General features: G+C 48.8%; 1 protein-coding gene across 1 annotated transcript; it reads left to right on the forward strand.

Moving 5' to 3' along the window:
- Positions 1-584: 584 nt before the first annotated feature.
- On the forward strand, positions 585-16,145 carry SLC35E1 (solute carrier family 35 member E1). The gene is made up of 6 exons (XM_064469438.1): positions 585-1,512; positions 2,147-2,217; positions 2,603-2,740; positions 3,433-3,558; positions 10,581-10,826; positions 11,292-16,145. Exons 1-6 carry the CDS (start codon positions 1,113-1,115, stop codon positions 11,523-11,525), a joined length of 1,215 nt encoding a protein of 404 aa, XP_064325508.1. The 5' UTR covers positions 585-1,112; the 3' UTR covers positions 11,526-16,145.
- The last annotated feature ends 299 nt before the right edge of the window (positions 16,146-16,444 follow it).

Consider the following 16,444-nt stretch of genomic DNA (forward strand, 5'->3'; position numbering starts at 1 on the left):
TTGTTGCTGCTGTAAGGGCCAGCTCACGTGGGTGTCATCCAGGGTGAGATGAGGCTTGACAATCTTCATTTCAGCATGCGAGTATAACCACTTCTGTGAGCTCCAACGAATGTGAATAAGTTTACAAGGTGATTTTTTCTTTTGTCAATTTTGTAAACAAGTTCAAATGAAGTTTACCGTGTGCATATCTGCTGTGTACTCTCATTTCTGCATGAACTCAGTTTCTCTGCTACCACTTTCTCCTAACTGCCTTAAAAATTTATTTGTCTAATCCTAAAATACACTGCCCTCTCTTTCTCGTCAATGGATGACACGAAATGTCGCTTCCCAAGAGATTAGCTGATGAGCCACCTAAAGTGCATGTTTTATAGGTACATTAATGATGTAGAAATGTTTTTTGACAGAGAGTGGGCATGAAGTAGGCTTTAGACCTCGCCCAGCTGTCAGTGGATCCAGCATCGCGTGTTCCTTGGGTTAGTTTTAAAGGTCGGGAGCACTTGTCTCGCTGCCTCTGCGTGGTTGACCTTTGCTCGGCCGCTGCTGTGGCCGCCCTTTGGGTCTCCCTCGGGCGGCCGCGCTGCCCTCAGGGCCTGCGTCCCGCGGGTGAGCACGTTCGTGCTGTGAAACCGCATCAGGAAAGAGATGGGGTTTGGTGCGTTTTGTGTAGGCCGAGCGCTCTGCTGCCTTCTGTCCCTTAATCTGGCGGGCTGCCACTGGGCCCCAATGGGCACGCCGCGCTCCGGCCTAACGCGGGCCCAGGCTTGAGCCGCCGCGAGACCGGGATCGGGGCCTTTAATCCAGCTCCTGGGGGCGGGTGAGAGGCGGCCGAGCGGCTCCCGCAGCTCGGAGCCCGCCCGGAGGCTCCCGCAGCCGCAGGGAAGCGCCGCCGGGGCTGGGGCGGGAGGGGAGCCCGGAGGGGCCGCGAGCGCGGAGGAGCGGCGGGCGCGGGGCGACCCCTCAGCGGCAGCTCCCGGCCGGGGGAGCGGGAGCGGCGGCGGAAGTGACGGGCGGCGGCGGCCCGACGCGCCCCGGAGCCGCTGAGGCGGCGGCGGCCCCGCCCCAGGAAGCGACGCGTTGGCGGCGGTGACGTTTCCCCGGCGGGTGCAGGAGCCATGGCGGCCCCGCTGGCGGCGGCGGCGGGCGGAGGGGTGGGGGGAGGGGCGGCGGCGGCGGCGGGTCGCGGGGGCCGCGGGCCGGCGCTGCGGGAGGGGGCGCGGGTGTCGGCGCTGTGCCTGGCTTGGTACGGGCTGAGCGCCGGCGGGAACGTGGTGAACAAACTGCTGCTCGGCGGCTTCCCCCGGCCCGTCACCGTTTCGCTCTTCCACATCCTGGGGCTGTGCGGGCTCCTGCCGCCGCTGCTGCGCGCCTGGCGGGTGCCCCCCGCCGGCCCGGCCCAGCTGCCGCCCCGCGCCTACCCCCGCTACATCCTGCCCCTCGCCTTCGGCAAGTACTTCGCCTCCGTCTCCGCGCACGTCTCGCTCTGGAGGGTCCCGGTCTCCTACGCGCACACAGGTGAGGCCCGGCGGGGTGACCCGACACGCAGCGTGTGCTCGGACGGGTCCCCGCCGCTCGCTCGTGCTGGGGGTGCCCCGTGCGGTGTCCCAGTCTCTGCTGCGTACTTGTACCGGTGCCCGGTGCGGTGTCCTGGTCCCCAGTTCGTGCTTGTACCGCTGCTCGGTGTGGTCACCTGAAGCCCAGTGGGTGTCCCTGGGGGTGCCCAGTTTGGTGTCCCGTGCCCTCTGGGTGCCCAGCATGGTGTCTTGTGCCCCAGCATGTGCCCCTATGGGTGCCCGGTGTGGTGTCCTGTGCCCAGCGTAGCGTCTTGTGCCCCTGTGGGTGCCCAGCATGATGTCCTATGCCCCAGCAAGTGCTCCTGTGGGTGCCCGGTGCAGTGTCCTGTGCCCCGTGCTGTGTCTCGTGGCCCAGTGTGTGCCCCTGGGGGTGCTCCCTGCAGTGTCCCAGAGCACCAAGAACCGGCTGTGTTTGGGGGTGATGAGGAGGGGTGGCCAAGTGTGGGCTGAGGTTGTGGTTTTGGTGGACTGGTCCTGAGCCCCTCTCCATCCCCAGCGCTCACCCTCTGCTGGTGGTGGTTGGCGCAGCTGGCCCAAGTTTCACATCCCCACTGATGTTTTGTTTCTGTTCTCAGTAAAAGCGACGATGCCGATATGGGTGGTTCTCCTTTCGCGGATCATAATGAAGGAAAAGCAGACGACGAAGGTGCGGACAGGTTTGCTGAGGTTTCTTCTCTTGGCGGTGTTTGTGGCGTGCTCTGCTGGCTGGGGTCGGGAAAGCTCAGGCTTTGGGTAAATTTTGAGGTTAAAATGAGATTATGTAGATTTTCCAAGTTCCTTTTCCTTTTATTGTGAATGTAAAGAAAATATGTCTAAATATTGAGCAAGGTGATGCTCTCTGATACGCTGGAGTTGTTACAGTGTGCGTTGTAGTCGCTTAATTTCTGCAAACTACAGTAGTACAGAAGTTGATCCCCATTTCTGTTGCTTTATTCTTCCCTCTCCTTTCCTCCCCAAATGAGGGTTATGTATAAACTCAGCTGAAATGAAAATTCTGAGATGTAAGCTACTCCCCTGTGCTTCTCTTTCAGGTGTACTTGTCTCTGATCCCCATAATAACCGGTGTCCTGTTGGCCACCGTCACGGAGCTTTCCTTTGACATGTGGGGGCTCATCAGTGCCCTTGCTGCTACTCTGTGTTTTTCACTTCAGAACATCTTCTCAAAGAAGGTAATAATTCTGCTGCTTATAACATCGGTCAGTAGTATAATCCATTGGCAGGGCAGTGTGTGTTTTCCAGTACCTATATATATTTTTTTAAAGTTGACTTCATAGTCAAAGGAGCCCAAAGTAATGGGTGGCTGTTTCATACGCCTGTTCTCTACAGCTCTTCCTACCTGTCACAGTTGCTGCGCTGAAAATTGGGAAAAACTCAGCGTTTACCCCAAGCCTTTTCTTTATTCCTCGGCATGGATTTTTTTTTTCCCCCTGCTGACAGTTCAGTGGTGCTTAAATGTAACGGTTCGTTTGAAGGCTTTTAATGTATCTTGCTGTATCAAATTGTTTCGCTGTAGCGATGAGTCAGTGTCAACACTAGGCACCCCTCGAAATCTTAGAAACAAAGTTAAAATGTACGTCTTGAATCTGTTTAGTTACAAAATGATTTCTGGTTCGTAGAGCATTTAAAATGTATTACTCTCTTGTTAATACTAAGAGCCACCAGTCAAGAAACCATTGTTTTTCAAATGGACATCTGTTTTTCTCTGGCCATCTTTATAGGAAATATATGCCAGAACAGTATTTACTAATTTTCATAACCTATCTGTCGTCTAAGGTTGTCACTGTTACGTGGCTCCTGCATCTCCGCTGGTAACGTGGGCGGTAGCTGAAGAAAGGCTCTTTAATGATGTGTTTTTTGTCAGGTGTTAAGGGATTCCCGAATACATCATCTGCGGTTGCTGAACATACTTGGGTGCCATGCCGTGTTCTTCATGATCCCGACGTGGGTTTTGGTAGATCTTTCTTCCTTCTTAGTAGAAAACGACTTGGTAAGTGTTATGTTTGGGAAGCTTTTTGCTGTTAAGAAAGAAAAAGAGGAAAAAAAACAACAAACAACAAACACCATCACCCATAGCAAAAACGTACACTGAAGTGTTTCAGTGTAGTTCCTTATCAGCCTGGAAGGAACTGTTGAGAAATACCTGCAAATTGTTTCACAAAACAATATAGAAAAATAAGCGCAGTGTTTATCGTGAGAATTCATGTCAGGAATAGGAGGGGTAGCTTATGTGACAGCATAAATCTCGCTGGGAATTAGTAGCTGGGGTCAGGAACAACGCACCCAGAACACGTGTTACGAGTAGGCAGGGACATGTTTTCTGAGGTGGTAGTTGCGTAACGTGACATACCCGGGTGCCTCTTTCGAGTTCAGTTGCAGATGTTCTTCCTATCGAAGGCAGGTAAGAAGTGACTCAAGTTGTATTTGTGTTTCTTTGTCTCTGTCGTGGTTTAGCGGCAGCTCAGCCCCACACAGTCGCTCGCTCACTCCCCCACCGGTAGATGGGGGAGAGAATCAGAAGGGTAACGCTCGTGGGTTGGGATAAGAACAGTTTAATAATTAAAATTAAAAGAAACAACAATAGAAATGCAATGCAAAGGAGAACAACGAGAGGCGCAAAGCCCCGGGGGGGCGGGGAAGGGAGGGGAGGAGGGGGAACGAACCGCCGAAACAAACCGCCCGCGCCGCAGCCGCTCGACGCCCGCCAGCCCAATGCCGCACTGCCCCCGCGCTGCCACTGCCCCCCCCCCCCAATATATTGGTCATGGTGTCACATGGTATGGAATGAACCTGCCATTGGCCAGTTGGGGTCAGCCGCCCCCACCATGGCCCCGCCCCTCCCAGGCCCCCCCCCCCCCCCGCCATGTGGCAGATCGCGGGAAGCTGGAAAGGCAGCCGCCCCCCACAGTGAGGAGAATTAACCCCTTCTCAGCCAAAACCAGCACAGTCTCCACCCCTTATTCCATACCATTTACACCATGCCCAGGTCCCATATGATGCAATACAACCGTACCAACCACCACCCCTCCCCTTCCCATCCTTTAACATAATACACAGACATCATTCCCTTAGTTCATGGACCTTCCCTGTAAAATGTCCATTAAAATGTCCATTGAGTTCACCCAGTCCATGACTCTGGGCTCCATCTGTTGTATCAGTCTTTCAGGGTGGGAGAGATGGTGTGTGGCGTTGGGTCGCTGCATACCGAGTCAGTCATCGTTCCATCACTGCTGCACGGCTTGTTTCATAGTTGATCTTCCATGGGTTGGGAGGCTCGTACTCTGATATCATTGATACAACACAGAGGTGACACACACTATTATATAGCAGTTCACATTGTGCCATGCAGTTCATTGACTGTTTTCGCCCAAAATCAAATCCCCTTGAGGCACACATCGGATTTCTCCATCCTCCCGCATCACCCACCAAGTGCACCCAGGTCCTCGAGCAAAAGCAATCCCACGAATGGGTTTGCCTTTGCCGGAGGCAGGAAGGACCCAGACTGTTTTGCCCAGCATAACTTTTGCATGCACTACAGGGACTCTATCCCCTTCCACAGTATGTAGGATTTCTGACTGGGCAGGGCCAGCTCGGTTGGCAGATCCCCTTGTGTTGACTAACCACGTGGCTTTTGCTAAATGTGTATCCCAGTGCTTGAATGTCCCACCCCCCATTGCTCTCAGTGTCATCTTTAACAGTCCATTGTACCATTCAATTTTCCCAGAGGCTGGTGCGTGGTAGGGGATGTGATACACCCACTCAATGCTGTGCTCTTTGGCCCAGGTGTCTATGAGGCTATTTCGGAAATGAGTCCCGTTGCCTGACTCAGTTCTCTCTGGGGTGCCATGTCGCCACAGGACTTGTTTCTCAAGACCCAGGAGAGTGTTCCGGGCAGTGGCGTGGGGGACAGGAGATGTTTCCAGCCAGCCAGTCGTTGTTTCTACCATTGTAAGCACATGGCGCTTGCCTTGGCGGGTCTGTGGGAGTGTGATATAGTCAATTTGCCAGGCCTCCCCATATTTATATTTCAGCCATCGTCCCCCATACCACAGAGGCTTTACCCGCTTCGCTTGCTTGATTGCAGCGCATGTGTCACATTCGTGGATAACCTGTGCAATAACGTCCATGGTCAAGTCCACCCCTCGATCACGAGCCCACCTGTATGTTGCATCTCTCCCTTGATGGCCTGAGGTGTCATGGGCCCACCGAGCTAGAAATAGTTCACCCTTATGTTGCCGGTCCAGATCCACCTCAGCCACTTCAATCTTGGCAGCCTGATCTACCTGCTGGTTGTTCCGATGTTCTTCAGTGGCCCGACTCTTGGCGACGTGAGCATCCGCATGCCGTACCTTTACAGCCAGGTTCTCTACCCGGGCAGCAATATCTTGCCACAATGTGACAGCCCAGATGGGTTTGCCTCTGCGCTGCCAGTTGCTTTGCTTCCACTGCTGCAGCCAGCCCCACAGGGCATTTGCCACCATCCAGGAGTCAGTAGAGAGATAGAGCACTGGCCACTTTTCCCTTTCAGCGATGTCTAAGGCCAGCTGGATGGCCTTTACCTCTGCAAACTGGCTCGATTCACCTTCTCCTTCAGCAGGTTCTGCTACTTGTCGTGTCGGACTCCATACAGCAGCCTTCCATCTCCGGTGCTTTCCCACAAGGCGACAGGACCCATCAGTAAACAGGGCATATTGCTTCTCATCTTCTGGCAGTTTGTTATACAGTGGGGCTTCTTCAGCACATGTCACCTCCTCCTCTGGTGATATTCCAAAATCTTTGCCTTCTGGCCAGTCCATGATCACTTCCAAGATTCCTGGGCGACTGGGGTTTCCTACTCGAGCCCGCTGGGTGATCAGTGTAACCCATTTACTCCACGTAGCATCAGTTGCATGGTGTGTAGAGGGGACGTTCCCTCTGAACATCCAGCCCAGCACTGGCAGTCAGGGTGCCAGGAGCAGCTGTGCCTCAGTACCAACCACTTCTGAAGCAGCTCGGACCCCTTCATATGCTGCCAATATCTCTTTTTCAGTTGGAGTATAGCGGGCTTCGGACCCTCTGTATCCCCGACTCCAAAACACTAGGGGTCGACCCCGGGTCTCCCCTGGTGCTTTCTGCCAGAGGCTCCAGGTAGGGCCATTCTCCCCGGCTGCAGTGTAGAGCACATTTTTTATATCTTGTCCTGCCCGGACTGGCCCAAGAGCTACTGCATGAACTATTTCTCGTTTAATCTGTTCAAAGGCTTGTCGTTGCTCAGGGCCCCATTTGAAATCATTCTTTTTCCGGGTCACTTGATAGAGAGGGCTTACGATCAGACTGTAGTGTGGAATATGCATCCTCCAAAAACCCATAACACCCAAGAACGCTTGTGTTTCCTTTTTGCTAGTTGGTGAAGACATGGCTGCTATTTTGTTGATCACATCCATTGGGATCTGACAACGACCATCTTGCCATTTGATTCCTAAGAACTGGATTTCTCGTGCGGGTCCCTTCACCTTACTTTGTTTTATGGCAAAACCAGCTTTCAGAAGGATTTGGACTATTTTCTCTCCTTTCTCAAAAACTTCTTCCGCTGTGTTGCCCCACACGATGATGTCATCAATGTATTGAAGGTGTTCTGGAGCTTCTCCCTGTTCCAGTACAGTCTGAATCAGTCCATGGCAAATGGTAGGACTGTGTTTCCACCCCTGGGGCAGTCGATTCCAGGTGTACTGGACACCCCTCCATGTGAAAGCAAACTGTGGCCTGCACTCTGCTGCCAGAGGGATTGAGAAGAATGCATTAGCGATATCAGTTGTGGCACACCACTTGGCTGCCTTGGACTCCAGTTCGTATTGAAGTTCTAGCATGTCTGGCACAGCAGCACTCAACGGTGGAGTGACTTCATTCAGGCCACGATAGTCTACTGTTAGTCTCCGCTCTCCATTGGACTTCCGCACTGGCCACATGGGACTGTTAAAGGGTGAGTGGGTCTTACTGATGACTCCTTGGCTCCTCAGTTGGTGAATGAGTTTATGGATGGGGATCAGAGAGTCTCTGTTGGTGCGATATTGCCGCCGGTGCACTGTTGTGGTGGTGATTGGCACCTGTTGTTCTTTGACCCTCAGCAACCCCACAACAGAAGGGTCCTTCGAGAGACCAGGCAAGGTAGACAGCTGTTTAGTTTCCTCCATCTCCAAGGCAACTACACCAAAAGCCCACTTGTACCCTTTTGGGTCCTTGAAATACCCTCTCCTGAGGTAGTCTATGCCAAGGATGCACGGAGCCTCGGGGCCGGTCACAATGGGGTGCTTCTGCCACTCATTGCCAGTTAGGCTCACTTCGGCCTCCAATACAGTTAGCTCTTGGGATCCCCCTGTCACTCCAGCAATGCTGATGGGTTCTGCCCCTTTCTAGTTTGATGGCATTAAGGTGCACTGTGCGCCGGTGTCCACGAAAGCTTTATGCTCCGGTGGGTCGGACGTGCCAGGCCATCGGATCCACACAGTCCAGTAAGCCCGGTTATCCCTTTCCTCCACCCAGCTGGAGGCAGGGCCCCTCTAGTCCTGATCATGGCAGTCACAACTCACTTCCTGTAAATGTGAATCAGGAGTCCCTCTATTACACTTAGAAATAAAATCTGCGCTTCTACTCCTCTGTCTGGGGACTTGCTCAATGGAAACTGGAGCAGCAGCTTTCCTGGAAGAGCCTCCCTGAGTGCCTGTTCTTCCTTGCAGTTCATGTACTCGTGCCTGTGGGGTCAAAGTAGGCCTCATCATGTCCTCTCCGTGGTCACGCAGGTAGAACCATAGGGTGACCCATGGTGTGTATCCCCTTCTTTGAGCCAGAGGACGCTTATTCCTAACAGCTGAGACACTACTCTGTCGAGGTGGGGAGTAGGACAGATCATCTTTGAGTTGCTGGACCTCTTGGGATAGTTTCTCCACAGCAGAGACGAGCGAGGAAGAGAGATTTGTGTCGTAATCCCGGAGTCTATCAATCACCTCCGCCACCGTTGGTGTCTCGTCACCTTTCCAGGACATCACTGCCAATGAGTTTGCATGCGAAGATGGTGCGCTCCGTACAAACTTGCGCCACATGGGTCGTGTGCACTCGGCTTCATCTGGATCTTTGGAGGACCGTTGATCGTCCAGGTCACCATAAATCACCTCAAACACAGCTAATTCCCTTAGATACTGGATGCCTTTCTCCATAGTTGTCCATTTTCCTGGGCGATATGTAACATCTTCTTTAAAGGGATACCTTTCCTTCACTCCAGACAGGAGTCGCCTCCAGAGGCTGAGGGCGTGTGGTTTTTTTCCAATTGCTTTGTCAACGCCCCCTTCCCCAGAAAGGGATCCCAGTTGTTTGGCTTCTTTTCCCTCTAGTTCCAGGCTACTGGCCCCATTATCCCAGCATCGGAGCAGCCAGGTGGCAATGTGCTCACCTCAACGACGGCTATAATCTTTTCGCATATCTCGCAACTGGCTGAAGGACAGGGATCGGGTGGTCTCTGTTTCATTTATTACTTCTCCCTCCTCTCCCCGTGATGGCCCTCGTTCTTCATCATCCCGTTCTAAACGAGTTGATGTCCGCTTCCAATATTTCATCTTGTGTATGGGGGCAACTGATACTGGTACGGGTTTATTTTCTGAGCCAGCTCCGGTACTTGTTGTGGGGGTTTGAGTGGCTGCAGTGCCTGTCCTCAGGGCTGGATTGTCTACAGTGCCAGTCACTTTGCATTTCAATCCAGAGACATTCTCTTCCCCCTGGGGGCACTGAATACTGTTGGGCAGGGCTCGGTACTCGTGGGCCAGACCCCAGCATGTTGCAGTTATCTGTGTCTCTCTGGAGTTCCCAGCATAACAACATACTTTCTCCAAATATTCTACTAGTTTTTTAGGATTCTGCACTTGTTCGGGGGTGAAACTCCAAAACACTGGGGGTGCCCACTGCCCTAGGGATTTGCCCATGCTATCCCACATGCCCTGCCACTCGTAACTATCAAGCCTCGGGGCAGATTTCTGGGTGATATTCTTAAGTTGCTTAGTCAAAACCAAAACAACATGCCCAAAAACTAACAATAAGTGCACCTTAACCACCCAAGGATGTTCAAGATACAAAAACGTTGTTGTAACAAAGGCACAGACATCATAGAACAAAGTTGCAAAGGTACGATTCTGTATTTCCTCCATATAAAATCTCTCCGAGGAGGAGGTATAATTGCTAATTGCCTCAACAAGGTGGTATCCCAAGTACAGTAACGGTTTCAGCAAAAACCCCAAATACCAGATAAAGCTGAAAACAAATGTTTGTATAACAAATCTCGTAGGCAAAACATTACTAATCACAGCAGAACACAGCAGACTCAACAAACCAACACCGATCTTTAACAGCAACTGCAAAAAGAACAACATGGTGCTGTGACCAGCAGCTGTTGTTATCTCCAACCCTTGAGCCCCACGTTGGGCGCCAAAAAGACTGTCGTGGTTTAGCGGCAGCTCAGCCCCACACAGCCGCTCGCTCACTCCCCCAGCGGTAGATGGGGGAGAGAATCAGAAGGGTAACGCTCGTGGGTTGGGATAAGAACAGTTTAATAATTAAAATTAAAAGAAACAACAATAGAAATGCAATGTAAAGGAGAACAACAAGAGGCGCAAAGCCCCGGGGGAGGGGGGAAGGAGGGGAGGAGGGGAACGAACTGCCGAAACAAACCACATGTGCTGCAGCCGCTCGACGCCCGCCAGCCCAGCGCCGCAGCCGCCCCCGCGCTGCCACTGCCCCCCCCCCCAATATATTGGTCATGGTGTCACATGGTATGGAATGAACCTGCCATTGGCCAGTGGGGGTCAGCCGCCCCCACCATGGCCCCGCCCCTCCCAGCCCCCCCCCCCCGCCATGTGGCAGATCGCGGGAAGCTGGAAAGGCAGCCGCCCCCCACAGTGAGGAGAATTAACCCCTTCTCAGCCAAAACCAGCACAGTCTCTTATGTGAAACCTGAGGTAATTTTTCTTGTAACGTTTGCCTTTACAACAGAGCACGATGTCTCATTGGTCCTGGACCTTGATGCTGCTTATAATCAGTGGATTCTGTAATTTTGCCCAGAACGTCATTGCCTTCAGTATTCTCAACCTGATCAGCCCGCTAAGTTACTCTGTTGCGAACGCCACAAAAAGAATCATGGTTATCACAGTGTCCCTTATCATGCTTCGCAATCCGGTCACGAGCACCAACGTCCTCGGAATGATGACAGCTATCTTGGGGGTCTTCTTATATAACAAGGTAAGGGGGTTGGTTGTTGGTTCATTTTTTTTTCCAGGAAACTCCCTTGAAACGGTCTAGTAGCTTCCAATGCTTATTTTTTGTACACCGAGTTGACAGCTAGCAGAACAAAAACGTAGGACGCGTGGCACAACGCTTCCTTGCGGAGGAGGTACATGCATCGCTGCAGCGAGGTACTCAGGTTCCTGGGTCAGGCTGGCTGCTAGGTCTCTAATAAACTGAAATTTTCATCTTCATATTTTCTTGAAAAATGAAGATTGGGAAGTAACTTGCTCAAATCTGTTGAGCAAAGGAGCAATTTACTGATGTGGCATATGAGAGCAATGAGGTTTTTATTCGGAGTCGCTAATATTTTAAGACTAACAGGCATAGATAGTAGCATAATTGTAAAACTGCATACTTTTTTCTAGTTATATGAATATGTGAGGCGATATATAAGAAAAAATTCCTTTATTTCTTTCCTAGACAAAATATGATGCAAACCAAGAAGCAAAGAAGCAGCTCCTTCCGGTTACAACTGGAGACCTTGTGAATTTGGACCGGCATCGAAACACTCCTGAAAAGTCTCAGAACGGACTTACGGCGTTTGCACAACATGGAGACTATCAGTATGGTCGAACCAACATCTTAACGGACCACTTCCAGTATAACCGGCAAAACTATCCAACTACCTACAACTTAAATCGTTTTGATATATAGAATCCTGGCAAACAGGTATAGACTGTGATATTGAAGTGTCCCCCACATTATCAGAAACTTTTCGTACATCCATGAATGTAAAGCCATTTTATTGTACAGTTTTTGCAGAAGGGAAGATGCATGTGTAGTGAAAGCGGTACAGACCTTCGACTTCTGCTAAACAGACCTTTAAACGTGAAACAGCTAGATCTGACACTGGAACTAAATGCGCAGTGTAGCTCTTGTACAGAGATTCTGGTGAAATGCACGTACAAACCTTCAGAGTAAAATATCTGCTGTCACTGCTCCTTTTCAGAGTCTGTCAACTGATTACTCTTTTGGCAGCTAAATTTGGGCCAGTATTTTGTTTCCACGCTGGTAACCTCACCTTTCATTTGTCCTCTGATATGTTTTAATGATACTTAGGTGAAGCTTTCAGAAAGAAGTGAAACTAAGGCATACTTCTGTTTTATGAGGCTTTGTCTGTTTGAGGGGGATTGACTGACGTGTGCCAGTCACAGACAGGTAGACCTGGATTCATCTCGAGCAACTACGAAACTTCACCTGGGTATTAATTTCCTCTGTGCCTATGCCTTCAGTTTTAGACGACAAACCAGCGGAGTTTCTGAAAGAGTAGACGGGAGAAAGATGGATCTCTTCAAGGAGCGTACTTCAGGCATAGAGAAACACAGTTCTCTAAAATCACTGGTGTCCCGGTCACTGTAGATAACAAACAAACCGAGCTTGAGATCGTAATTGTTTTCTGAATAACATAGCCCTGTAACCCGAGGCGTCGCTCTTCCTTGGCAATGCAGAAAACACCTGCACAAATAAAGTGGTTGGAATAATAAGATATTTTTTTTACTTGCTTCACACATGTTCTTAAAAAACTCTTCTGTTTTATTTTAGAAATCAAAAAGTTTAAGGTGTTTTCTTCTCAGTTTTATGCATAAATTATGCTCTCCTATATGATTCATGTCTATTAATGCATTAATTTGCATAATCATAATTCTTAATGCTTTCTTAAGTCTGTCTTTTCAGCCCCTAATTGTCTTCTTAATTACTGCTGTTGGAGTTGCCGTGTGCATTTAGCCTGACTTCCACTTCCCACTGAAAGCTCAAATAGTAAATTGTTAAGAAAAAATAATTTGAATCAGCAGTAAGTAGGTAATGTACAGTTAAGAAGAACTGATTCCATCAGTATAAATCAATGTACTTCTAGACAAGCTGATGATTGTGTATCAGATTCTGCATTTGTGCATGAAAGGAACGAAACCGCTTGTACGTGGGTTTCACTGAATCAGATCGTTGTTGTTATGACTTTAGCAAAAGCAGATTTTAGGGGCCTTCTTTCCGTAACAGAAAGCTGTGACTTTTTTGACAGCACAAACTTTATGTTTTTACTAGAAGGGTATTAGATCCCAGTGACAAAATTTAGGGCGTGGTACAGAACACCCCCTCCACTTATTTATTGCTTTACAAATGACCATTTCTGTGATGTGAGATGACGATTTGGCTCCTTTTTGGATAATAAAGATTTTATTTTCAAGTGCAAAGTCAACCTAATCTTATTCTTTTGGCTGACTCTGGAGGTAGTTATGTAGACTGCCTTCCACCACAGTCCAAAAGAAGAAATGGTCCTTCTGAAACTTCAGAGATGGGTTAAATATGCTGCTAATGTTTGTGAGCAGAACTTCCTCGATTTGACTGGAGTTGCATCTGTTCAGCCTAGCCTAGAACTTGGGCATTCAGTTTAGAAAATCTAAATAAATTATTCCCATACCCAGGTTAACAAGATAATGAGGAAAAGCAGTCTTTCAAATGAAATCTCTTTTGCCTGTTAGAGTATTAATTTGTGTGTATTTATGTCTTTTTAAGATGGGAAAGTGCAGAATGTGTATTTCTAAGGCTCGCTTCCCAATACTTAAGCGCTTTTACATACATGTAAAAAGGATTGCGTGAACGCTGGATGTGGATTAGGTTCTGGCTCTGCAAAAGGCTGATTTGAGGATGAGACACTGGGCCGAGATTTTTAAGAGGGGCTGAAGTTCTCCAACTGCTTTCAAAGGGACCTAGCTGTAAACAGTTAGACTCCTGCAAATGCTTAATTGTGTTCGTTGTGCCTCACTTTCCCATTTGGAAAATGGGGCTGATTCTCCCCTGCTTTGTAGGGGGGTGAAATACCAGCCAAAAGTGACAGTGGGGGCCCCAGGGAGGTGCAGGCATACTGTGAGGTCATCTGTACATCCTCCGGTATGTTGCTGCCGTACTGTCTTCGTGCAACTTGAACTGTTACTTGGAATAAAGCTCCGCATACTTTAGTCATAGATCAGAGGCTTTGTTAAATATATTTAGATGGTTTCCTTTTAAAGAACATAACCAGATCGGTTTTGCAACTGTTTTCAGAGAAAGCTTGCGCCGCAGACTTAATGTGGCAGGTCATTAGCTCAGCTTTTTCTGTCAAGGTGAGGGCTTTACATTGAGAATACCTTGTCCCCAGTTGCCATCTGGGCTCGTGGCCTCGCTGTGTCTCTGAAACAAAACTACTGTACTCGCAGAGCAAAAAGGGACTGACCCAGAAGGAGAATATTGTCTGTTTAGGGCCCGGAGAGTGAGTCTCTCTCCTGGAGACTGCCTAGCAGTGTTCCTGCTCTTCTAGTTTGGGTCTGTGGTCAACAGGGATCATTTTGTGCGGTAGAACATGTAATTAAAACGGTTAAGTGAGTCGGTTACAGGAGGTGGTTTTGCCGAGTACCTGAATCCGAGTCCTTAAGCAATATTGCCCACATTCAGGTAAAGGAAGTTTCTGATACTGTTGTAATATATATATTTTAATCTCTGGCCGCTGTGAGATTTTGTTTGGCAAGGTGAAACATTTGTTTTAACATGATCTGTAAATTAATGACGTATTTAACTATGTACATAGGTCTGTAGAAAGTATGGAAACACTGGAATAAAAAGGGCATATCTAGACAATCGTGTATAATGACCCTGTTATTAAATCACAGTGAGGGGGATGGTTTGGGGTTTTTCCTTCCAGGAAGCTTTGGGAGGGCCGTACGTTAGTTGTAATGGCCACTTGTGAGAAACCGGATTCATGTTTTGCCATGTGGGTGTGATACCTTACCAGGCGGTGACGTGACTGAAACTGCGATCACCTGGATGTCGTAACTGGCGTTAGGACACTAGTTGCTGCTACCCTGAGAAATGCTGTGATTTCCATTGTGCGTTTCCATACGCGTAAATACGTGGCAAGATTGGGACATTTTTCCCAAAACAGTCCTGGATAATTCTAGAAATGCCAGTGTGAAAGAAACCCATCTCTCCCCACTACGCGTGGGTTTTCTGGCTCTGTAGAGCATTTGGTGCTCTTTGAAGATCTCTTGAAAATATTTCCCTTGCAGATTCAGTTTTAGTAGCCAGCAGCGATCACAGCATCTTTATCATCTGGTAAAATGCTTGTGTTTTTTAAATACCTGAACGCTAAATAAAATCAAGGCAATACTTAGGCTTTGTAGGTGTACGGTGATTTGTAAAAATAGTATTGGTGATTTAGGGTCAACCCATGATGATTCCTAAAGCTCGAGACCTTTTCTTTCTCATGTGTGTTCAAACCCACATTTTTCTGATGTAGCATTTTGCAGCAGAAGAAACTTCTGCCATGTAGCTATTTGTGAAAAAGGTGCAATACAAATAAAGGGAAAATTGTGTTTTTTCTAAGGCTTTCATTTCTGAACCGTGTTGTAAGCTGTTAAAAATAATTCCAAAATATCTGTGGTGATGGTAGAGGCTGGTCAAAATTTCAGATGTGTTAATCCTGAGATCACAGGTGTATGATACAATCACTTTATGTAGATATGCAAGCGCAAATATGCAGGTGGCAGTCACCACCCATCTCTTTTTTTTGTTTGTTTTATGTTTTTTTAATGTTGGTATCCTATAAATTGATGCAAATATGGGTGGTTTTACCAAAAAAGCCCCGTGCTCCTTACTGTATGAAATCTAGCACTTAAGTAAATGAACACTTTCATATTTTCCTGTTCTTATCTCAACTCCATCATTCTGTGAGGATCCGGATGTTACCTAGCCGGCTTGCCTGCGATGCACCCCTCCTCCAGCCTGTTGATACTGCGACTGAAGCCAGGATCCCTTATGGGATGACGGGAAGAAACCACACTGGTGACTTCCAGGTACTGGGACTCTCTCCTGTCTAAAATAAATCAGGTGCTCAGGTGGGTGTTGGCGGACACCTGTCAGGTAACTGTTGCTTTTGGGGCATTTTGTGGATAAACCTTTGTGGTGTGCTGAGGAATATGGCAGCCTGGATGGTGACTGCGTGGGCTCCGACGTGCAAAGCAGTGACGTTTGTGTTGGGATGGAAGGCAGCAGCAGGAATCATGAAAAGTTTCTTAAGTATGAGCTAAGACTTGAACTTAATCTGGTCTTCTGGGATCCGTCTTAATTTCCAGGTCTGCAGAGTGATGTAGAATCATGATCAGAGTCTGTATTTGTGGGTTTTCTGGTGTTCATTTGTTACTTGGATACATCTGTCTTTCTGCGTTTTTATATTCTGTAGATAATATGGTGGGGTCTTCATGGTTTGTCTTGTTAAGAATAAAAAGTTCTGCCTTTTTCTGAGGATGTCTGTGTTATCTGGGTGATTGTAAATCCTGTAAAGTGTAATTTAATGCCCAAAATCTAAGATGGTGGTTACAGCTCCAGAGGAGCATTTGGATACCCAGGTTTGCTTTTGGCCTCTTTCGACTCCCAGGTGATCACTTCCACTTGTAGGTTCAGTTTTCCTAAGAATTTAAGACACTGAAATTATCTGGGCTCCACTTTTGATGTCTTGTTCTTATATAAGTGGTCTTCCAAGCATGGTGGGCTTTTGTGGGGTTTTTTGAACTGTGTAAGGAGAGGGAGTTGAGCAATTTCTGCCA

This window comes from Phalacrocorax carbo, chromosome 19 (assembly GCF_963921805.1).
Source record: "Phalacrocorax carbo chromosome 19, bPhaCar2.1, whole genome shotgun sequence".
NCBI lineage: Eukaryota > Metazoa > Chordata > Aves > Suliformes > Phalacrocoracidae > Phalacrocorax > Phalacrocorax carbo.